At 36.9% G+C, this 23,516-nt stretch overlaps 5 protein-coding genes and 1 long non-coding RNA gene across 6 annotated transcripts; 3 read left to right on the top strand and 3 right to left on the bottom strand.

Moving 5' to 3' along the window:
• The first annotated feature begins 5,526 nt into the window (after positions 1 to 5,526).
• Positions 5,527 to 6,581, top strand: LOC130499875 (copper chaperone for superoxide dismutase, chloroplastic/cytosolic-like). Its single transcript, XM_056994338.1, has 3 exons — positions 5,527 to 5,812; positions 5,895 to 6,115; positions 6,197 to 6,581. Exons 1-3 carry the CDS (start codon positions 5,638 to 5,640, stop codon positions 6,437 to 6,439), a joined length of 639 nt encoding a protein of 212 aa, XP_056850318.1. The 5' UTR covers positions 5,527 to 5,637; the 3' UTR covers positions 6,440 to 6,581.
• A 459-nt stretch (positions 6,582 to 7,040) lies between these two features.
• LOC108823716 (zinc finger A20 and AN1 domain-containing stress-associated protein 1) lies at positions 7,041 to 8,101 on the top strand. Its single transcript, XM_018596986.2, has 2 exons — positions 7,041 to 7,189; positions 7,424 to 8,101. The coding sequence occupies exon 2, from the start codon at positions 7,436 to 7,438 to the stop codon at positions 7,871 to 7,873; it is 438 nt and encodes a 145-aa protein (XP_018452488.1). The 5' UTR covers positions 7,041 to 7,189; positions 7,424 to 7,435; the 3' UTR covers positions 7,874 to 8,101.
• On the bottom strand, positions 8,073 to 9,356 carry LOC130499874 (metacaspase-5-like). The gene is made up of 2 exons (XM_056994337.1): positions 8,891 to 9,356; positions 8,073 to 8,819 (listed from the first exon to the last, which is right to left on the bottom strand). Exons 1-2 carry the CDS (start codon positions 9,276 to 9,278, stop codon positions 8,194 to 8,196), a joined length of 1,014 nt encoding a protein of 337 aa, XP_056850317.1. The 5' UTR covers positions 9,279 to 9,356; the 3' UTR covers positions 8,073 to 8,193.
• Positions 9,357 to 11,035: 1,679 nt separating this feature from the next.
• On the top strand, positions 11,036 to 13,108 carry LOC108837120 (uncharacterized). The gene is made up of 7 exons (XR_001947274.2): positions 11,036 to 11,387; positions 11,450 to 11,621; positions 11,703 to 11,787; positions 11,892 to 12,041; positions 12,125 to 12,178; positions 12,254 to 12,462; positions 12,538 to 13,108. It is a non-coding gene; the product is annotated as an uncharacterized LOC108837120 (long non-coding RNA).
• A 1,220-nt stretch (positions 13,109 to 14,328) lies between these two features.
• Positions 14,329 to 18,317, bottom strand: LOC130499449 (4-coumarate--CoA ligase-like 1). Its single transcript, XM_056993531.1, has 6 exons — positions 18,192 to 18,317; positions 17,738 to 18,067; positions 16,762 to 17,340; positions 16,250 to 16,594; positions 14,661 to 14,728; positions 14,329 to 14,572 (listed from the first exon to the last, which is right to left on the bottom strand). Exons 1-6 carry the CDS (start codon positions 18,270 to 18,272, stop codon positions 14,344 to 14,346), a joined length of 1,632 nt encoding a protein of 543 aa, XP_056849511.1. The 5' UTR covers positions 18,273 to 18,317; the 3' UTR covers positions 14,329 to 14,343.
• Positions 18,318 to 18,479: 162 nt separating this feature from the next.
• LOC130499843 (protein SCAR4-like) lies at positions 18,480 to 23,152 on the bottom strand. Its single transcript, XM_056994285.1, has 9 exons — positions 22,826 to 23,152; positions 22,512 to 22,678; positions 21,737 to 21,860; positions 21,503 to 21,632; positions 21,308 to 21,372; positions 19,209 to 21,198; positions 19,022 to 19,108; positions 18,824 to 18,937; positions 18,480 to 18,733 (listed from the first exon to the last, which is right to left on the bottom strand). The coding sequence occupies exons 1-9, from the start codon at positions 23,122 to 23,124 to the stop codon at positions 18,683 to 18,685; spliced, it is 3,027 nt and encodes a 1,008-aa protein (XP_056850265.1). The 5' UTR covers positions 23,125 to 23,152; the 3' UTR covers positions 18,480 to 18,682.
• Between the last annotated feature and the right edge of the window lie 364 nt (positions 23,153 to 23,516).

Genomic DNA, 23,516 nt, shown 5'->3' with positions numbered 1-23,516 from the left:
ACAGCTGTGGACAAACCTAATTGAAATCAAAGGGGACGAACCTGTGCATCTGCAGTGATGACAGTAAGGTTCCGAGGATAAAGCAGTGTCTTCTTCGATGGTGAAGAGGAATCACTGAGTTCTTTGCCTCGTGATTTAGAAGCGTACACCAAACAGGTGATCCGCGGATGTTGTATTCTTTGACCTCCGTGAAGTCCCGGAGAAAAACCCTAACGTTGTCTCGAAAACTCCCGTTCCGGCTGATCGGAAACTCCTCTTCTCCCAATCACTGGAGACTGTACACACCCGGCCTCCTCTTCCTCTTAATGGTTGAAACAATTAGATTTACACATATGGCTTTTAATAGTTTGAATAACTCAGATGGTTTATTGACATGATATACAGAGGTATATAAAGCCTCTTCTGTACCAATCTCGTATCTACACTTCCTATAATACAGGAGTTGTTATTTGACAAAGTCTATCTATGCAGGAATATAGGAGGCATATTCTATCACCCTCCCTCAGTGTAATCGTCGGGTTGTCGGACGGTTAGACTGGTACGAAATTCTTTGAACAGCGAGGAAGGTAAGCCCTTTGTGAAGATGTCTGCATACTGTGAAGTTGTGGGAACATGAAGCACCTTTACTTGTCCAAGTGCCACCTTCTCACGAACAAAGTGGAGGTCTAGCTCGACATGTTTTGTACGCTGATGTTTGACTGGGTTTGCAGACATGTAAACAGAGCTGATGTTGTCGCAGAAGACCAGAGTTGCTCGTGATATGGGATGATGAAGTTCCAGAAGTAAGTTCCGTATCCAGCAAGTCTCTGCAACAGTGTTTGCTACTCCTCTGTATTCGGCTTCAGCGCTCGATCGGGAGACAGTTTGTTGGCGCTTGGAAGACCATGAGATGAGGTTGTCTCCTAGGTAGACACAGTAGCCTGAGGTTGACCGGCGTGTATCGGGACAGCCAGCCCAATCAGCATCAGAGTATGCAATGAGACTGTGTTCCTTGGACTTTGACATTTGAAGTCCATGATCTTGAGTTCCTTGTATGTAGCGGATGATGCGTTTGAGAGCCGCTAGGTGAGGAGTTCGAGGATCATGCATGAAGAGACAGACCTGTTGAACGGCATAAGCTATATCAGGTCGTGTAATGGTTAAATACTGCAACGCCCCTGCAAGACTCCGGTACTGCTTTGGGTTGTCGATTCTGTCTCCAACTTCCGCTGAAAGCTTGGAGTTGACATCCGATGGTGTTGATATTGGCTTGCAGTTCATCATACCCGCTCTCTCTATTATTTCCAAAGCATATTGCTTTTGTGAAAGGAAGATGCCTGACTTGTTATAATCAACTTTGATGCCCAGAAAGTAAGATAAGCGTCCCATGTCTGTCATCGGAAATTCTTGCTTCATTTTGGCAGTGATATGCTGCAACAAAGAAGAGCTTGAGCCTGTTAACACGATATCATCAACATATAGTAACAGAAACGCCAGGTCATTTTTGTCTTTGTAAACAAACAGTGACGCATCAGATTTCGTTGTGACGAAGCCAAGGCGTGTCAAGAAGCTACTGAACCGTGCGTTCCAAGCACGAGGCGCCTGTTTGAGGCCGTACAGAGCCTTCTCCAGTTTGCATACATAATGTGGATGCTTCTTGTCTACAAAACCCGGCGGTTGATGCATGTATATGTCCTCCGAAATAGAACCGTGTAAGAAAGCATTTTTCACATCTAGTTGCTTCATTTCCCAGCCATGATTTACTGCAAGATGTAACACTGATCGGATTGTTGCAGGTTTGACTACAGGACTGAAGGTCTCGTCATAGTCAATGCCTTCTTCTTGTCTCTTTCCGTTAGCCACCAATCGTGACTTGTGTCTCGTCGGGTTTCCATCTGCATCATGTTTCAACTTATGCAACCACAAAGAGTTAATCACATTAGCACCAATAGGCCGAGGCACCAGCCTCCATGTCTTATTAATAATTTGAGCATCATATTCCTCTGTCATCGAGGGATTCCAATTGGGATCAGCTAAAGCTTTAAGAGGATTGGTTGGAATTCTAGAGCTCGATGAAGTAAGAAGAGAAAAGATCTTTTTCGGTTTGACTATACCTAGCTGACCTCTTGTTGTCATCCGTGGAGGATTAGGAATGACCGGAGGAGGAGGAGGAGAGCTAGCTGTAATCGTAGGCAGAGAAGCTGTGTTTGGTGTAAGTGTTTGAACAGGTTGGTTTTGTAAGATAGCTTGAAAAAGAGGAGAAGGTTCACAGTCTAGAAAAGTATAGGATGAGAGATCTGTCGCATGTTTCTGAGCACCTGGAAAGGTAGTCTCATCAAAGACGACATGTCTAGACATTATGATGCGATTGGTTTTAAGATCAAGACACCTATAGCCACGATGATTGATCGGATAGCCCAAGAATAAGCATGGTGTGGACCTAGCTGAAAGTTTGTGAAGATGAGAGTGATTAACATTTGGAAAACAGAGACAGCCAAATACCCGAAGGTGATCATAAGTAGGCCTGCGACCAAAAAGAAGAAAGTGAGGTGTTGTATGATTTATAGAAGAGGAAGGCAAGATATTGATGATATGAGCAGCAACATGAAGCGCTTCAACCCAATATGTTGGCGACATTTGAGCTTGAAAGAGAAGCGAGCGGATGGCATTATTGATTGTCCTAATCATCCTCTCTGATTTCCCATTTTGTTGAGAGGTGTGAGGACATGAGAACCTGAAAACAGTGCCCTTATCGGCCAAGTGTTTAGTGAACTGAGAGTTGTTATATTCCCCTCCATTATCGCATTGTAAAGCTTTAATGGTTACCCCAAATTGTGTTTTAATGAAATTAGAGAAATGAAGGTATTTGGAGAAGACATCACTCTTTTGTCGCAATGGATAAACCCAAAGATAGTGTGTAAAATCATCAAGAAAGAGAACATAGTACCTAATACCACTTAAGCTTGCGATTGGTGATGTCCAAAGATCAGAATGAACAATATCAAATGGTTTAGTACTTTTATTCGAAGATAAAGAAAAAGGAAGCTTTAGGTGTTTACCCAATTGACAAGCATTACAAAATGGTATGCTGTCTTTATTACACGAAAAAGAGTTTGAAGAAAGGAGAGACTTTAAAAGCTCATTATTTGCGTGTGCCAAACGCTTATGCCATAAAGAAGGAGTTGCTGCAACAAAAGCTGAATGTTCTTGTGATCCAGGAAGATGCTGAGGAACAGAATAAAGATCCCCTGAACTTTCACTGCGGAGAAGAGTTTTCCGAGACATGAGATCCTTCACAGAAAAACCAAACGGATCAAACTCCACAGAACACCAATTATCTTTAGTAAACTTTCGAACTGAAATAAGATTTTTGATGATATTTGGTGCAACAAGAACATTATTCAGATGAAGAGGACGAGTGGTAGAAGGAATAAAAGATTTTCCACTCGAGAAAATAGGGATAGAAGAGCCGTTACCCACGATGACAGTGTTTCTGGTGTTCAACTTATCAACAGACTGAAGGTTACCTGGGCTTGACGTTAAGTGCGACGTAGCTCCCGAGTCCATGTACCAGTTGCTGGTTGGTTCCGCTAATGTCATGGTGTTGAACATCTCAGCAAAGTCTCTGGTGGGCTGATAAGCATTGTCCATCAGATGTGCCTCAGTGGGGGCTTGAGATGCCGCTCGTGGAGGTGCCTGCTGTCGCTGAGGTTGCATCCATTGGTTCTGTTGCTGCCAACCGTTGTAAGCATTCCAGAACTGAGGGGGCATGTTCCATGGCACATGGGATTGACGATTGTTGTAGTTGTTGTATCGACCTCTTCCCCTGCTACCACGTCGATTTCCTCTGCCACCGCGATGTTGGTGACGATGCTGATTATCATGACGCTGGGCTGGAGCAGCACTTACGAGTGCTGTTGAGGAGGAGGCATGATCAGCGTGAGAGGCAGTGGCCCTGTGTGGTTTCTTTAGACGAGTCTCCTCCAGCTCAAGCATGTTGCGAGCTTCTTCAAATGAGGGAAACGGTTTCTGATGTTTGATCACGTTAATGATGTGATCATACTTCTCATTCAACCCGTTGAGAAGATACATAACAAGAGTCTTGTCAGGTACAGCTGCATCAACATTCTCGAGAAGATCAGCAATGGACTTCAAACCTTGAGCGTACTCGCGGATTGATTGATCGCCTATCTCCTTCGTACGGAGATCATTGTCCAATTGAATTGCACGAGACTCTTTGTTATTGCGGAACTGATTCTCGATACGAAGCCAGACGTCCCTAGCAGAACCACCGGCTTTGAACGTTGATTTGAACAGAGGCGGCGCAAGAGTTCCATAGATCCAGAGTTTGACAAGGCCGTCACGCTTCTTCCACTGCAGATCATCATCGTCTGTGGGAAGGGATGTGCCATCAACGTGCCCTAGTAGATCACACGTGAGGCAGTGCATGTGAAAAAGTTCTCTCCACGCATCATAGTTAAAAACATCAAGATCAAGCACCAATGGAATGTGCGTCTTGATATTCGTCACTCCAAACCCCCTCTCGATTGTAGCCATTATGATTTGATCGAAGAAGAGAAGTAAGAAAGATAACGATAGAGAAATTCAAACAGAAAAGAAAAAGAAGCAGAGGATCAAATAGAATCCTGCTCTGATACCATAATAGTTTGAATAACTCAGATGGTTTATTGACATGATATACAGAGGTATATAAAGCCTCGTCTGTTACAATCTCGTATCTACACTTCCTATAATACAGGAGTTGTTATTTGACAAAGTCTATCTATGCAGGAATATAGGAGGCATATTCTATCAGCTTTATGTAAGAGCAGTAGAAAGGGGAGGTGCAATGAAAAACTGAAGAAGAATTGAGTATATAAAGAAGGAGGAAAAGATAAAGCTGAAACGAAACCATAAAAAAACAAATTTATTGATCGAGATGTAGTGGAGTCTTGATTGTGCAAAGGTGGATCGATAGAACTCTATGGCTATGGTTTCAAGCGGAGAAGATGAAGAGGTAGAGGTTTCTCTCGTTTGGCGTAACGATAGCGAAGCCCACTCAAAAACACAAATACACATGAAGCCTGGACTTATAGGTAGATTTTCAAGCCCGTATGACATGTTTTAATGAAATGTTGTGATTGGAGGAATTTATTAAGTGACGTGGACATGCTAGAATCTCTCCATATCTTCCTTTTAGTATAGTGTTAGATTGGTCTATTGTTTTCTGTACCATCTGTTTTTGTATACTATACGTACCACCTAGATCTGTACTACGCCATAACTCATGACATACATCCACTTTCTCTTTGTACCATTATTTGTACTGCTCATTTTAATAGTTTCTTTTCGGTAATGTTCTTAATATGTATGTACTATCAAATTTTGTACTACATTCAACCATTGGTTTTTCGAAAGCGACGTTTAATTCAGTACAAAATTTGACGATTGGTTTCGTAGAAAGATGTACTATCTGTACTATCAGTCTAAACTTAACACCAGTTACGACCATTATACTACTCATTTATAGTGGTTACAAAAATGTAATGTCTTTTCGTACTATCAACTTCTGTACTAACTTTGATTTGTTAGTGGTTACCCAAAATGTACTGTCATAATGTAATAAAAATATAAAGTTCGAGCTCAGAACACAAGGGGATGATGTCATTTCTGAGATCAGTGGCAACAATTCCGCTAGCTGGGTCTGCGATTCCGACCGAGTTTTCACTCTCTTCTTCCTCTTCTACCAAATCTCAGACATTTCCATTTCCATCTTCTTCCCGATCTTCACCTCGACTTCGTGCTAGCGCTCCCATGGCGTGTGTTCCTCAAGGTTTGTGGTTCTAAACCTTCTTATTTTCGATAACTTGGTTTACCATATAACATTGATCTTGGTTGGATTGCATATTTCTTAGTTCCAGCTGCTGCAGTATCAGAATTCAAAGGACCAAACGTCTTCGGGGTGGTTCGTTTCGTTCAAATTTCTATGGAAAATGTAAGAATTGAAGCCAGTTTTGGCGGGTTGTCTCCAGGAAAACATAGTTGGTGTATCAATGAGTATGGAGATCTCACAAAAGGAGCAGCTTCTACCGGGAACATATACAATCCTTTACAAGATGATCAAGCCGCCACACAGGTTTGAACCGAACCAATCCAAACCGGGGTCACAAAATAAAATAAAAATGGTGATATAAAATTTGCCATGTTTGTTATATAGCTACCAGGCGACCTAGGAACGTTGGAGGCAGACCAAAATGGAGAAGCGTTATATACGGTAAAGAAAGAGAATATGAAGGTAACGGATCTGATTGGACGAGCCATTGTGGTGTATGAAACAGAGGATAAGTCGGTACACGGCATTACTGCCGCTGTTGTTGCTAGAAGCGGAGAAGTAGGAGAGAGTTGCAGAAAGCTTTGTTCTTGTGATGGAACCACAATTTGGGAAGCTACTGTTTACTGAGCCATGGCCATAAAAATTATATATTCGGATGCGGAATCCAAAAATTGTTTCTTAAAATTTTAGTTCCTTCGCATATTTTCTGTATTTTCTTATATTATTGTGTGAATATATTCGATAAATATCATAGTGGATTGTGTGTACTCTTTTCATTTTTATTGAGTTCTCAACTGATCAAAATGATTCTTCCCGTCTTCCAAAACTACATTAATCCAAAAACTACATTAGCAAAATTCACGTTAAACATTACCGGCGATTGCTACTAAGCTTAACCTGAATTTTGCTAAAAACCTAGAGAACGTTGAAGAAAAACAAACTGCAGGTTAGATTGATCACCCAAAGTAAAATGATATTTTTCATTTGTCCATTGATTTACGAAATGTTTACTCCAATTTACCTCATAAAGGAAATCCGGTTCGAATAAACCGGTTCTTAATTCAAACCGAAATTATGCTTCAAATTTTCCAATTTTGATTAGATAAAATTAAAAATCGAAGTTATTTACCGTACCGAATCTTGTTCCGTCTCTCCCGAGAAACCGAACTGGTTCGTGTCTCTCTCGAGAAACAGAAAAGTTTCGGTTTGACCGATAAAAATAAAGAACCACTTGTCGGAAATGATCAGTGATATATAACTTTGACACATCCACTTCTTCTTTACCAAATAAAGTTAATTTCGACTCGCACGGAAACAGAACATAGAAGATTATCGAAGCTTCCTTTTTCCTGGCGGCTGAGATTTCGATCGGGAAAGGTCTCTTCCAATTCTTTTCTTTCTCCTTTAAATTTCTCTTCTTCTATTACAATCTTGCCCATGTTTCGACTCAAAGACGAGATACCACCAGAAAAAAAATCTTATTTTCATTTTATTCTGCTTAAATCTCAATATATTTTTTTTTTGTCAGAGGAACCCTAACCCTAGTTCAAAGTCTAAGCTTTTATCATCTGTTCTTCAAATCAATAATTCTCTTTTATGTTGTTGTTTCAGTGTAAATTAAAAATGGCTTCAGGGCAAGACGACGGAACAAACATCTCCCCATCGGAGCCAAAGCTCTGCGTGAATGGCTGCGGATTTTTCGGAACAGCTGCTACCATGAACCTCTGCTCCAAATGCTATCGCGACCTCAAAACCACCCAAGTCCAAGCTAAAGCCTCCTTGGAGAAATCTCTAAACCGTAAACCCAAAACCTCCCTCGAATCAGCTCTTGCATCAACGAGCAGTGAAACGGCTCCACAGACTAGTGCCAAGACGAGGTGCTTGAGCTGTAACAAGAAAGTGGGCTTGATGGGGTTTAAGTGCAAGTGTGGGAGCACATTCTGTGGAGACCATAGATATCCGGAGAATCACGAATGCGAGTTCGATTTCAGAGGACAAGGAAGAGATGCGATTAGCAAAGCTAATCCGTTGGTGAAGGGTGAAAAGGTTAAAAGATTCTAAAAGTAAAAGAGTAAGCTGAAGAATGCCTTTTTTTTTTCTTTTTGCTATTAAAAGGTGATCCTTGTGTTGTATGTGTATATAGCTATGGTTTGATTCGGTTTGTGTTCTTGCTATTGGTTTGGATGTGGTGGAGTCTTGTTCTGTAATAAAAGAATTTTCATAGAACTTGTGTGTGTGAAGAGTTTCTGTTAAAATTGAATTATACTAAAAATGTGTTTATTTATTTTACATGGAAACACACAACAGACTTACTTCAACAAAAAAAAGAAAAAACTCCAAAATACTTAAAATCAAGAAACTAAATCTTGAAAATTTATTTTTCAGCATATGAATGGAGCATCAGCGTTACTATCGCTGCAATACAGCCCCGGTTGTTGAGGATAACATTCATACTCGAGAAGCTCTCTCACGCCTAAAACCAGTTCTTTGTTTGTTATCTTCTTACCTTTCGTCTCATCAAGTATTATCTGTATTGCATCGCTGAATGCTCCGTAGGCTTGTCCCTTGGTTCGTACATCTCCCGAAGTCTGATCAGTCTGACATCCACTAAGCAAAATACCCTTGTCTTTCTTTCTCACCACTTGTTTCTTCGTCGTCGCCGTGAGGCCTTCAGTTTCCTGCACTTTTGGAGATGCATCTTCTCCAAACGCATGGAGAAGAGACCTCCTGATACTCCCCACTTCTATATCATCCTTCCCTGTTTCTTGCTTTAGCATATTGATCATACTCTCCAGAGACAGAGATCTGTTCACCACATGGACTCTGTTCCTCCTATCTTCATGTTCGATCTCCATAATCTTTACTGCTTTCCCCGCCTTCTTGGTGGTGCTCTCTCCGATCTGCTCCTTGGTTGCGTCAATGAGACCACCACTATGACAAGAGTCCGAGACTATTGTAATGGAGCAGTCTTCAGGCACTTTATCAACAATCTCCCTGATTTCATCATCTGAAAAAAAAAATCATTTTAGTTGGTTTGTATTTCTCACAAAGATAAAACAACATTATAAAACTACGTACCAGTGATGTTGTTCATATCACAGGGAACAATACACTCATCGAAACCAGTATCATCGTCTTCACCAGTCTCCGGAGGCAGCCTCACGCCGTGTCCACTGTAGTGTACGAAGAGAACATCGCCGGAGTTACTTGATCCAACTAGCTCCGACAATGCCTGTCGTATGTTCTTACCAGTGGGTTGGATCTTGGACTTGTCGGTATCAATCAGCTCGGTGATGTTTTCCTCTGAGAATCCGAACCGGTCAACGAGGCATCTGTGCATTCGCTTGACGTCGTTGACGCAGCCACGTAACTCTCCCTCGGTTCCAGGGTAGTTGATCCCAATCAGTACTGCTTTCTTCACCGTTGGTGATGATTTGATGACTTGTGTGGTGAATCTTCTTATCATTTTAGAAAATTTCGTAAGATGTTTTGATTCTTCACGATGTTATAAGTCAACTTTTATATTGATGAAAAAGGCTTCTAACTTTCTTGTTCAATTTTGTTAATGGCTTATTTATTTATGTATTTATATGTGTATTCTTACCACGTACTAAACGTGAAACGATGATTAAAAAAATCAAACTGATAATGCTGGATGTGCTAGCTGTATTTTGTTAATGGCTTATTTATTTTATGTATTTATATGTGTATGCTTACCACGTACTAAACGTGAAATGATGATTATAAAAATAAAACTGATAATGCTGGATTAGCTAGCTGTATTTGTTTACTATAATCTTTTATTGGTAACGGAGAGGTTCCATGTGAGCCGTAACATTCTTTATTTTGTTTAGCCAACTTTGCATGTGGTTCGGCCATAATTGGTTTTCTTCTCTTTTGCATGCGTTTAAATACCTTTTCAAAAGAAGAAAAAAAGGGAAAATTCCACAAAAATACCCGAACTAAATTTTATTAAGCTTTTTAATATCCAAACTTTTTCACTACCCAATTTAATATCCCAACTAATTATTTTGCTTATTTTAATATCCAAACTTTTAAAACTGTACCCACTTTAATATCCGAATTTTATTTATTTTAATAAAAATACTAATAAGTTTCAAATAAAATTTTTAAAAATCTCTAAAATTTACAAAATAAACTCAGAAAATTCTAAAAAATTTTGGTGTTTGAGAAACAAAAATAACGAAATAGTGTAAAATATTAAATTTTGTAATAAAATTTCTAAGTTTTAAATATTGTATTTAGTTTGTTTTCTGAAATAAAAAACTAAATTTATTTTTATCATTAAAATTCATTTATTTTTAAAAAAAAATAAATTTTCCATGTTTTATCTACCTTCTTTTCTAAATCATAAAATAAAACTAGATTTTTAATATATTTTTTCTTAGATTTTTGAAATTTTATTAAGTTTTGTTTGAAACTTATTAGTATTTTTTTTTAATAAATAAAGTTTGGGTATTAAAGTGGGTACAATGATAAAAGTTTGGGTATTAAAATGAACAAAATAATTAGTTGGGGTATTAAACTGGATAGTGAAAAAGTTTGGGTATTAAAAAGCTTAACAAAATTTAATTCGGGTATTTTTATGAAATTTTCCCAAAAAAAAACTACTAAATGGGCTGTATTTTGTAAATTGAGTGCTGAATATAAGTTGGTCAAGAACACGGTTTTGTGTGTGTTGTTACTGATTTCGATTTGGTGGAGTCTTGCTCTGTAAAAATAATAATTAAACAGCACATGAAATTATTGTAGGTAGTTTATAAGAATGGATTTTATTGATCTTTATTCACTTCTAAACCGTTAATCAGTCGCATGGTTCTAAAGAACATTTGTGAATACAATAAAATTTCGATTTATCTTTCATCTTTGTTTAAATTTTGTTTGGTTTCTACGAACCCGTATTATATTTTACCCAGTTCGGTGGTAGAGGTAGAGCTTGATACATTGGAGATAATCTAACAAACTTAGTATAATCTTCTTGGTGTGTTATTAGTTTTGTCTACTCCGTTAAACATCAGAAACGTTGAAGAAGTTGATAATAAGACATCTATTTATATAAAGTAAGGTTGGATCTCTCCTGCTGACACATCAGCATCCATGTCACTAATTCGAGTATCCAGACGTCGACACGTGTCCCATTCATGAAACTCAGCGTTTCATTTTCTGTTGAAGCACTGCTCTTCTCCGCCGTTACGATGAAGCTCCAACTCTAGGGTTTCGATTCATCTTCTTCCTCAGAGCCTGATTTTCACCTGTTACACAATCATCTTCTTAAAGTGCTCATTGATTCCATTATACACTATCTCAATTTACTGCATCTTCTTCCTTAGAACGCTGTTCTCTTGAAATCATCCTGACGTATTCAAACATATCCTTCCTCCGACAATGGTACGTCAAAACCCGCTTCTCGATTCTGATCCTGATTCTGCAACCACCAAAGAGAATTTCGAAGCCTGCTTCGGCTTCTGTAGAGGCAGTGCCGGTTAAATCTCCAACGGAAAGCTTCTCCGCATCTGATAATAGAGAATTTAGGCTAGGATGATGCAATCGAAAGGTACTAATACTCCTTTCACCTGTTACTATATTAGTATTCATGTTAACACATCTTTGTTACAGCAAGAGATCAAGCATACCATAGAAAACAAGCTTCACTGGAATGCGGGTCCAGAAGATCTAATTGCAACAGAAGAAATGGAATCACTGAAAATCCAGGAAAATACAGTGGAGACTTTGTGTAGCAGTTCAAAATATTCCATAATGAGCTTAAGGATTTCTTGAATGCTGGAAGGTAGCATCGGAACTTTCTGAAGCCAACTCTATTTTTTTTTATCAATAGAAGGTAATAGCGCCATTGTGTCTTTTGTTGCAGCCTCACTGAACAACTTGATTCTATGAAAATATCTATGGATGAGAGAGGTCTTTCTTCTCTCAGTCTGTTTTTTGAATGTAAAGAGGTAAGCTCTCTCACTGTATGGGTCCATAGATCACATCATTGTAAAGTTTGTTATATTGCAGTCTCTTTCGTGAGTCTTGACTGCATAAATTTTATATTTACCAGCGCCTTGACGCAACAGGAGAATCAACCAATGTTTTGGAGTTGATTAAAACTATGCATTCTCTGGCTTCTCTAAGAGAAACAATTGTTAAGGAACTCAATAGTGGCTTAAGAAATGATGCTCCTGATACTGCCATTGCAATGCGCCAGAAGGTGAGCTTTAAAAAAAAAACTCAATTCCAGCATTATCAATGTAGATGTTTGTTTAATTTATATAGTTTGCTACCTTTGAATAGTGGCGCCTTTGTGAGATTGGCCTCGAGGACTGCTTTTTTTGTTCTACTAAGCAGGTCTGCCTAAGATTTTTTATTTATTTTTGAGCTTTATTTCTCCGCTTCACTTCTCTTGACAATGGTTTTGAGTAGATTCCTCAACGCTCTTGAAACTATGGGAGGAGCTTTTCAACTGGCGAAAGATGTGAAATCATAAAATGTTTCCTCCTGGAATTATCCTCTAGATGCTTTGGTCTTGGGTGTTCATCAAGTAGGTCTATCGGGTTGGAAGCAGGAAGAATGTTTAGCCATTGGAAATGAACTACTACCGTGGCGAGAGAGAGACCTACTTGAAACAGAAGGTTACTTCCTTCTCTCACTTATGTCAACTCTTTTCTATGTAAATCTTCCTGATCATTATTATTTTTTTCATGCAGGGGAAGAGAATGGTAAAACATACACTTGGTTCTGAGGGATGGGACGTTATTGTACCTGGATCCACTTCTGGGCCATTAGTTCTGAAGGAGCAAGCAAGTCAGATTCTGCGGGAAGAAAGGTCTATAGGTCATAGATGATCTGATCGATATGGAAGTCATGAAAAGAAGAGAAAAGAATCTGACGAAGGAAACAAGAAGAAGCCATGAAAAGGTGGGAGATTTGCTTCTTTATAGGCAAAGTGAGCAACTTTGACTAAAAGCCAACCAAACACATCGCTGTTCAGATGTGTATTCATGAACCAAACCGGTTGGTGAGATAGATAAACGTGTTATTGTATTGTGCGTAATACTTTTGCTAATTTTTAATATGTAGTATATAGTCAGATATGTGTGTGTAATATATTAAAATAAAATAACATATAATAAAACAATGAGGAGATATGTGTGTGTAATATACTAAATGTATATAGTCAGATATGTGTGTGTAATATATCAATCCCCACCTTTATAGAGTAACCAAATGTAGAAATGTTGCTCTATAAACTCTTAACTAAAAGCGTCTTACTTGCTACGTGGTTAGAGAAGTAATGAGGTGTTAAAGACAGTTCAAAGGAAAAATAGTTCATGATGCTTCTGAAACAATAGGTCTACGTAAGAACTCACCTTAACTAAAATAATATCTTTCAATTGCTCTTGAGGCCATGGACTTAATATGGATTGCAGATCCACTATTTTTCTTTGGCAATGATCGACAATTTATAGGATTACCCATAGCTTTGCAATGCATAGCCATTACGTTTGCCATATATAAAATAATTGTCTAATTATAAAGATTTAACTATTCACTTTTTCATTAATTTTTAAAATAATAAAATTTATAATAATAATAAAAATACCAAGAAATTCAAATATAGTTCGAGTCTAAAGACCACACGAGCAATAAGAACTATACTCTGCTTACTATATATAATCCAATAAACATTTTAAAATTGTATAACCATCACAACTATATATAAATAATAGTTTTAAATGATTACATAAATTTATGATCTAAGAATAATAACAACAATAGTTTTAGATATATTTTCTAGAATTTAAAATCACAACAGAAAGAGAAATAATAATTAAAATAGTACAGTATCTCATAATATTTAACCATAAATAAAAACAAAAACATATCAAAATAATAAAAATACTAAAGAACATCTTGAATACAAAATACCTTCTTACGGACTTGGAATATTTGACAATATAGTCTTTTTACCATCGATTGTATTATTTTACTTACGCCAAAACATTCTAAATATCAAGTTTACGTTGACGTTTGAGTTTTATGAGAAAATGATATATTATATGTTTTTCATGTAGAATAATTTCTAACCGCTAACAGTTAACAGTTAATGAAAACTAAATAAATAATCAAAACATAAAATTTTAAAAATATAAAACAAAATAAAACATAAACAAATAACCATCTACAATATAGGTAAATACATAATAGAATCAAAGATAGACAAAAACTGGTGTTACATTTCCTGCTCCTGTGCACAATAAGTTCCAAAGAACTATTTTTTTTTTGTCAACTCTCCAAAGAACTGCTGATCTTTTACTTGCGTGTCCTGCAACAACACAAACATTCTTGGAGTGCTCTGGTATATTAGATCATATGTTTATTTCCGTTTCGAAAATCCTCACATACAATCAACATTTCTTACATCCCGCCCGTAGGGCGGGCCGGTCCTAGTTCTTAATAAAAGAAAGATAAAATTAAGCGACTAATGGATAACCAAACCATTAATCAACCAATTAGAACAACGTTTTCTTGATGCTGAGGATGTTGTCTCTGAGAAGCCTCCTCATGATTTTACCAGAGAGAGACTTGGGAATTGAATCCACAAAATATACGGCTCTGATCTTCTTGTAGTGAGCCACATTTGCCGCAACAAAGCTAAGGATGTCTTCTTCTTTCTCTTTCGCTTTTGGATTCATCACAACACAAGCCACCGGAATCTCTCCCGCTTCCTCGTCCGGTAACCTTTGAATCATTATTTTATTCCAAACTATTTATTTTAATTAACCATTCTTGAAAATATTAATAATTAGACGGCAATGTATATACTCACGGCACGACGGCTACGTCTTCAACAGATGGGTGAGTGAGTAGAATAGCTTCAAGCTCCGCCGGAGCCACCTGCCCGCAAATAAATAACTCTGTTTTTAGACATGTAATTGATTTACTTAGACAAGACTGATCCATAACCAAACCAAACCAAAGCAAACTGAACCAAATAAGGTTTTAATTGTTGCAAACACAAGTATATGGGTAAAAGTTTAGTAGACATATAATGCGACACTAGGTGTTTTGCCCGCACATGCGGGCATAAATTTCTTATAAATAATTATTAGTTTATGTCTTATTAATCTAAAACCAGCATAATAAATTATTATTTATGTTTTTAAATAGTTAAATCAAACATCAAAATATTTATATATGTTAAATACTTTTAATCAAAATATATACTTATTATTGTGTTAAGTTTTTTTAAAGCACTCATATCTTAGATATAGTTTAGAAAATATATTTATATTTTTTGGTTGACTAATATTTAATAATAAATTGTTTTGTATCTTAATTTTTTTTTTAACTTTTATAATAAAAATATTGTTTTCAGATAAGCACAAAAAATAATATATATAGAAGAATTATCCTTTTTGATAATTCTAAAATATTATTTTGTAATCAGTTATTTAATATAGCATATAACATATAAAATTTATATCATTAAAATAAATTAGTGAATAGTTAGAAACTAATAATAAATTAGTAACCTATCTAAAAGTCTAAAACTTAATAAAAATATGACAAATAAAAAAGCTAATATAACATATAAATTTAATATTAATAAAATAAAATTTGTTTTTATTTATATAGAATATTCATCAAGACTATTATTTTAAATTAATGATTTAGTGACTCAGCTCAAAACAAATAATACATCAATGATAATTAGCTTAAACTTAATAAAAATATGACAAATAAGCAAAATTAACTAAAATCATGGAGAACATGACAAATAAGCAAAATCACTTCATAAATAATAGTATAGATAGATATTGTTTTCAGATAAGCACAAAAAGAATATATATAGAAGAATTATCTTTTTTTGATAATTCTAAAATATTATTTTGTAATCAGTTATTTAATATAGCATATAACATATAAACTTTATATCATTAAAATAAATTAGTGAATAGTTAGAAACTAATAATAAATTAGTAACCTATCTAAAAGTCTAAAACTTAATAAAAATATGACAAATAAAAAAAGCTAATATAACATATAAATTTAATATTAATAAAATAAAATTCGTTTTTATTTATATAGAATATTCTTCAAGACTATTATTTTAAATTAATGATTTAGTGACTCAGCTCAAAACAAATAATACATCAATGATAATTAGTTTTAACTTAATAAAAATATGACAAATAAGCAAAATTAGCTAAAATCATGGAAGACATGACAAATAAGCAAAATCACTTCATAAATAATAGAATAGATTAATTAAATTTTTGATCCAATATAAAACTCAACACAAAAATATGAAAATCCAATCTGGAGCTAAAAACCGAGTTCGGTATAAGGATGAAATTTTCAAACCAGAAATAACCGGTAAAGAAAACCGCTAAGATTAATTCTGAATCAAGTTACCTGAAAGCCCTTGTACTTGATAAGTTCTTTGATGCGATCAACGATGAAGATATCTCCATCATCATCAATGTAACCTATATCTCCAGTGTGAAGCCAGCCTTCTTCATCGATAGTCTTCTCCGTCTCTTCCTTGTTCTCGAAGTAACCTTGCATCACACATTGGCTCCTCACACAGAGCTCACCAGAAGTGTTCTTCGGAAGCGACCGGCCAGTGTCAGGATCTATGAACTTCACCTCGAGATTCGGAAGTATAAAACCGACAGAGTTTCGTTTTGCAATTCCTTGTCCTTTATCAGGATCACCGTGAGTTAAAGTAATGCAGCTATGCTCCGTTAATCCATAAGCCTATTCACACAACGAAACCTAGATTGAGAACAACAATAACACAAAAAAAGGACCAAACACAAAGAGTTGGTTCCGTTGTCCCCCTAGTTCGAACTCCTCCTAGTTATTAATAATAATAAAAAAGAACAACAAAAACAAAAAGGTTTTAGGTTTTTTTTTGAACTTGCCTCTTGGACTTGAACATTAGGAAACTTGGCTTCAAAGGCAGTGAGAAGCTCGGGGGCTAACGGAGCAGCAGCAGTCATAACAGAACGGAGTTTAAGCTTAGAAAGATCAAACTCATCGACGATCGGATTCTTGACAAGATTCAATATAATAGGTGGAACAATAGGCGCAAAGGAGACCTCGTGAGCAATCAAAGCATTCAAGAAAAGCCTTAGATCATACCGACTCATAGCAACAACTTTGCCTTTATTCTTCATTGTAGCACAACAAATTCCAACGATACCGTAAATATGAAAGAAAGGAATCAAACCAAGAGTCACGATCTCACCGATCATTTCAGACCGGACGCTGAAGAGAGTAGAGCAAAGATTTGCTATGAGGTTGCGATGCGTGAGCATTACTCCTTTTTGTAACCCTGTCGTGCCTGAAGAGAAAGGAAGTGCACATAGATCTGTCTGAAGAATCTCTACTCTGTTGTTATCTCCACATTTATCTCCTGCTTCTAGAATATCTTTCCAGTTCACTGCTCCTTCGATCTTCTCTTCACCTAACAATATTACCGGTAGACCCAAATTCTTAACCTGTTCAAAATCGGTACATGTTATACGCGGATAACTAGATTTTAACCGTACGAAATTCTATAAAAAAACGTTCCACTCCAAAAAGATACAACCCTAATATAGTCCAACCAAACTGAATTAATTAAACTATATTGCATATTATTATAATTACAATTTATTCGTATTTTTGTTAGTTTTCCATTCAAGATCAAAGTGAATTTATACCGAAAACTAAATGAAACACGAATTAAATCTAACCAAATCAAAACCAAAAACCAATCCAACATGTTAAGGCTATACCAGTGATAACAGTTTACGTACGAAATCTTAAAGTAACCAAACCGAACCGAATCATATATGTCACAAATAATTTGTGTGTTACACAATCAATCATACAAAAGAAACATAAACGTTTTACCTTTTCGAAGTTAGTAGAATCAGTGATGATTCCTCTAGCACCAGAAGCTTCAACTTGCTTCTTGATCTCCGAGACAAGAGCCGTCGGATTAGCGCCGGAGAAAACTCCACCAGCGGACATAATGCCAAGGGCAATAATCCCATACTCGGCCACGTTTGGTAGAACCACAACCATTACTTGACCTTTTCTTAGTCCAACTGAGGTCAACGCTTTGGCTAGCCTCTTTGTGTCCCTCACTACATCACCGTACGTGACGGCTTTACCAGTCACAGCTTCAACGAACGCTACCTTCTCTGTGAATTCTTCTACTCCTTGTAGCACAAACTCAGGCTTAACACCACATCATAAATTAAGTAATTCTCATTAGGCTAGTCAGACAAACCAAATATAAGCCCATATACTCATATTCAAAGAGTTTTCTTTGTAAGAGAAAAAAACAAATTCAAATCCATACCAGTGTAAGCTTGTCGGGAATGGGCACAGATGGATATAGACTGCGGAAAATGTGTTCATTGTCTTGCTTTTGAGACTCCATTTTCAGATGAGTTGAATTCGATTTTGAGTTTTACCAAAGAGTTATTATAAATATATAGGAGGATATTTTCTATTGTTCATATGTCATGTCATATCATATGTGTGTTACAAACCAATATTGGTAATTAAGAGGATAGTAGAGGTTCCTTCTTTGCCTTTCTTAGACATAGGTGAAGTTTTGTTGAGTCACAGAAATGTTGTTCTTAGAACGAATTATTCATTAACTGAAATTTTCAATAAAGAAAGTAAGAAAAAAACTGAGAGTGGCATACATTGCATATGTGTGAAACAGAGCAATACAAACATTAGCAGATACAAAAAATACAATCTGAGAAGAAGCTAACAATTCTTCTATACAAACTACAGGATATGTGTGTGTGTGTGTATGATGAATAGGTTACATGGAGACTCTCATTCACTCCAGCTATCTGAATCGTGGTCGTCGTCGCTTCCCGCCATTGCCTACATATAATTAAAAACATTAATCACTTTTTGATATAATATATACATGTAATTTTCCAAATTAAACCAAATAAGGTTAGAGAGAGAGACATGGCGAAGACTATTGGCTTTCTCTAGAATTGCAGCGACCTTCAAATTGGTTATAGGAGCAGCTACTTGAAAGTTGTGTCTCACCGATGCATCTGCTGGTCTCAAGTTGAATGACTGCTAATACATTTTATCAGTTAGTAGTTTATACTTTATAGAAGCTAAGTGAAGTCAAAAGGGAAAAAAAAAAGAGCGTTTGACCTTGCTGCGTATGATCTCCAGTAGTGAATCATTCTCTTCCACTCGAGCTCGAAGCTGTGTCCTGTTTCGTTCAGATACCTTCCTCAACTGCATTCAAACAAAATAGAGTCACATGATCAACGTAAGCGAGAGAGATAACTACTAAACTAACCATAGAGATATAAACTTTAAGGTAATTATTAATCACCATGCTTCTATCAATGCCGATAACAAGAGACTCCTTGTCTCTTGGAAGCTTCTCAACTTTCTCATTCTGTTCATATGATTTATTGTCTCGTTCTGTTTCCCCTGGTGGTTGATCAAGCTTAGGCTCCTCTTCTAGCTTTGTAAGGTTAGTATTGGTATGCTCTTTGAAGTTCTGACTAAACCACTCAAGTGCTTCTAAACCTTGGGCTGATTCTGCCTCTGGTGTAACTTCAGGTGTGAGTAGTAGTGACATCCAAGCAACTGATTCTGAAGGAGACTGTTCATTCAGAGTAGTTTGTGCTGAAACTGTATAAACATCAGTATTTTGGTTTTCACCTGCTGTAACTGAGGAATCTTGTGCAGCGGTCGCTTGAACGAATCCATTATGTGTGTCTTCATTGTATGCAAGTGATGGCGCTGGAGAGAACTGAGTCTCGGTTGTTTTAACAGAATCAAACAGCTTCCCCATCCACCATTGTGTTGGAGGGAGAGGTGGAAGTGGAGGCCTTATGTCTGGATCTTCCTGAGGTGCTTCATGGAGGGACGTGGAGAAGGGATACATGGGCACATCCAAGCAATTTTCTTGATCAGTAGTAGGTTCCATGGAATGATCAGACTCAGAGATATTACCATTTAATGATGTGATAGCTCCTTGGTGTGGTGCATTAAGAGCTTCTCCTTCAGCTTCACTTGAACGGTAAGGCTTTTCATTGCTTGTTAGTGTTTCCTCTGAAGGTGAACACTGAACACCAAGTGGAACATCTTGTGAAGAAAGTAACTCGGCTGCTGCTGTTTGATTTTCTGACTCTGTTTCTGATGGGCTCTCTTGACCTTGGCCATGTATCTGTATGCAATACTCAGGTGACAAACATTCTTGTGCACCTAAAAGACACTCTTGCGGATCTACTTCTAAGTCCACTTCGGGGACGGTCTCACTGGCCTTATCATTCAGGCTAGTATGGTTATCACCTGCTGCACCATCAGTACCATCACTACTCACATCTGCAATAATAGACATGGTTTGTGGATCCTCTTGTCCAGAATCTGATGATATCTCACCTAGATCAGAGTCGGCTAATGCGTCTTCTTGACAAGATAAGGCTGAGGGGTTCATGTTTCCTGTGAGACCATCTCTTGGAGTATCTAACATCAGAGTTCCAGCTTCTGAACTGATATCAAAAGTTGAAATGTGTCCAGACTGTTCGGTACTCATGGAATATCCATCTTGTGTGTTGGTTTCATCTTCTCTTGGAACAGCATTGTCATGTACTGCATCAACATGCATAGATAAATCTTCAAAGTTGTTAAATGTGCTAATATGCTGGTTTTGAATAAGAAGACAATCAGGCTCTTTCTCTGTCTCCTGATTGGTTATGGAAGAGAACTGGTCTTCCACCAAACCAGTTAAAGACATCTCAGATCCAGTCTCCACACTGAAGACATGTTGAGAATGAGCATCCTCAACGTCATTTGTTTGAAGATCTTTGGTCCCACCCTCTGATGCGTTTAACTGACTAGATTCTCCTTCCTCCGTTGAGTGGTACAAAATATTAGAAGCCAGGACCTCTGTTTGAGTCACATCTGCATTATCCAAGTTACCATCAGCCTTGTCATCACCGTCTGTGGAAGCAGGTGCATCTGTGTCATTATTCACCAAAGAGCTTCTTTCTACACAAACCATTATTGCTCCTCCCTCTACATAAGGTCTTTCATCATCAGCAACGGCTTCCATTTCCTTCGCTTTTCTAGTATCTTCATTGCTTGGAAGATAAACCAAAGAAGGTGTTGATAAGTCTACTCGTACGTTGCATGCTGTAACTTTAGTTTCCATTGCTGAAGATGACTGATCCAGACTCTTGAGGAACTTCTCCATATAACCTGAGCTTGAGTCAATTGGAGGTCCATTCAGATGTCTTTTCTTTAGTTTCACATAAAATTCAGGATCTTTGTGTCCGTTCTCAACATGGTCCATTAAGAAGAGCTGATTCAACCTGTACCATCCAAAAAGCAGATTGTGTCACCAAATCAAAGAGTTGATCATGTTAACTTGAGAAACAGTAATGGCTGAGACAAAACTAAATATAAAGCATGAGTGCTCACTTAGCATGTGATGTTTGTGAATCCTCAAGTGCCGTCTCTCCATTACTAATGTGTGATATTTTCTTCTGTAGATGAAAAATATTGTACCACATAAAATACACAATTCTGCATTCTAGATGCTTGTTTTGGACAAGACAGTGACAAGATCTGAGTAGTTAAGTAAATTGAGAATAAGAATATGTATTACATGAATACCTTTGGTTTGTTTGGTCTCTCATCTTTGCTGAGTTGTGATGTTCCCAGGACTGCTGATGCAGTAAGCGTCTTCAACAGATATGGGTCAGAGTAACGCTTCAAGCATGATCCAGACCCATCAACATCAAACCTTAAAGACAGCAGAAAAAATGACAAATGACAAACTTGTAAGCCAAGTTTTATTATAATTAAGACTTCTGAAACTTCCTTGAATCTATTTACTGAAACTTGTACTTGTCAAGAAGGTAGAGCTGTGGCGGACCACGGCATTCCTCATATGAATCCGTAATACAATGAGGCAACTTGCTTGGAGAAATTAGATTCTCTTCTGTTTGCAAATTACAATGCCATTCCAACCCTGAAATATTTGTGCATAAGAGGACTTTAGAGCAACCTTAACGATAAGATTTTAGAGCATCAGCATTGGTTTTGTTTCTTGAATCCAATCTTTCAACTTAGTATATTAATATTTTTACATAAATTTTCTTCCACAATTAAATCTATCTTTATCAAAAGCTTTATACTATTAAAAAGATGACAAGTGGAAAACTAATCTTTACAACAAACAAGAAAGTCTATTTTTGACCAATCGTTCCTACTCCTCTCTCTCTTTCTTTTTACTTTATATTTATTCTTTCTGAATTTTTTATATTTTTTAATTGTTGAGAAATGGTGCTAGAGACTTGTACTGCGCATGCTCTTAAAAACAGGTTTTTAAAAGTAAAAAATATATTATTTTAATTTGTTGTGTTTAAAGGATAAAAATCAAATGTCTAAACCATTGATGCAAATGACATGTGGAAGGAAAAGTTACAGAGAGTTTCTTCCAGGCACTAATTCAAGGACCGATTGTTGTATTTTTTTGAACAAATTTCTTTTTTTCTTTTCTTTTAATCATTAGAAATTCAGTCACAGCCTTCCGTTGGACATGCTCTAAAAGAAGAATCTAATAGCTCATAGCTCTTGTAATTAGTATAATTAAGCTATAGTAAGATCAAAAATGACTCGCCTGGTTCGTAAAAGAATGTTGAATGATCCGTTTGAGACAGAATAGGTATCTCAACTGAATTAGGAACTTCTGCTTCAAGCTGTTGAAGACGAACTGCCAAACCTTGCCCTCGTGCTGAAGTTGTCATTAGTTCTTCATGCAGGTTATGGAACACTTCACCAGCAAACCTTATTATATCGTAAAATAGACACGACACATAAATGTGAAAATAAGGACAGAGTTGAAACATTGGTTTTCAAATAATCATGAATGAAATATCTTAGATAAATACTAAAATATGATGAACAAAACTCAAATAGGGAGAGAGAACTTACTCAGCGAGGTCGCCAAGCTGGCGCAAAAGGCCGACGAGTCCGGCCATTGATGAACCTTCCAGCAAATCTTCAGCATCTTCCTTATCGCTGTAGAGCTCCTTATCCGCCAAGCCGTACTCGTTCCGTATCCGGTATCTCGTCAACGTCATTAGTGCTTCTACCTCCGAGAACAATCGTATTACTTTAACGAAACAATTAACGAGATGCTTCAACTTCTGTGGTAAACTGATAGAACTTTTAAGTGTATAACTAATATCTCTCGCCTTGCTTACAGAGCGACAAACTTTGCTTAGAATCATAAGAGGTAATAAAACGCACCTATTGTAATTATTGCAATTTAGTTATATATTTGTACGAATTATTTGTCTTCAAGTGGCTGCGGTTGAGATCAGTTAGCTCAATGGTTACAGCAACCTTCACCTAAGTTTTTTTATTATACATGTTTTGTCTTCATTACGAATAGTAACTAGAAGTGGGGAATTATTCTAATTTAATTAAAGATCGAGCGACCAAACTTCCTAACAGTCATATTATTTTAATTTACGGTTAAGTAGAAGACGTTGTGGGTGAATTATTATATTTTTTTGTCTAAGTGAATTATTATATTTATGACGTTTTGGTAAAAGGCCATTTCTTTTGAAAATTACTTAGATTAACTCTAATCTTTTGCTGCCTAAAGCACAATAAAAAA

Source organism: Raphanus sativus, chromosome 9 (assembly GCF_000801105.2).
Source record: "Raphanus sativus cultivar WK10039 chromosome 9, ASM80110v3, whole genome shotgun sequence".
Lineage (NCBI taxonomy): Eukaryota > Viridiplantae > Streptophyta > Magnoliopsida > Brassicales > Brassicaceae > Raphanus > Raphanus sativus.
The sequence above is the reverse complement of the archived record's forward strand: the minus strand, read 5'-3'. Positions and strand labels throughout refer to the sequence as shown.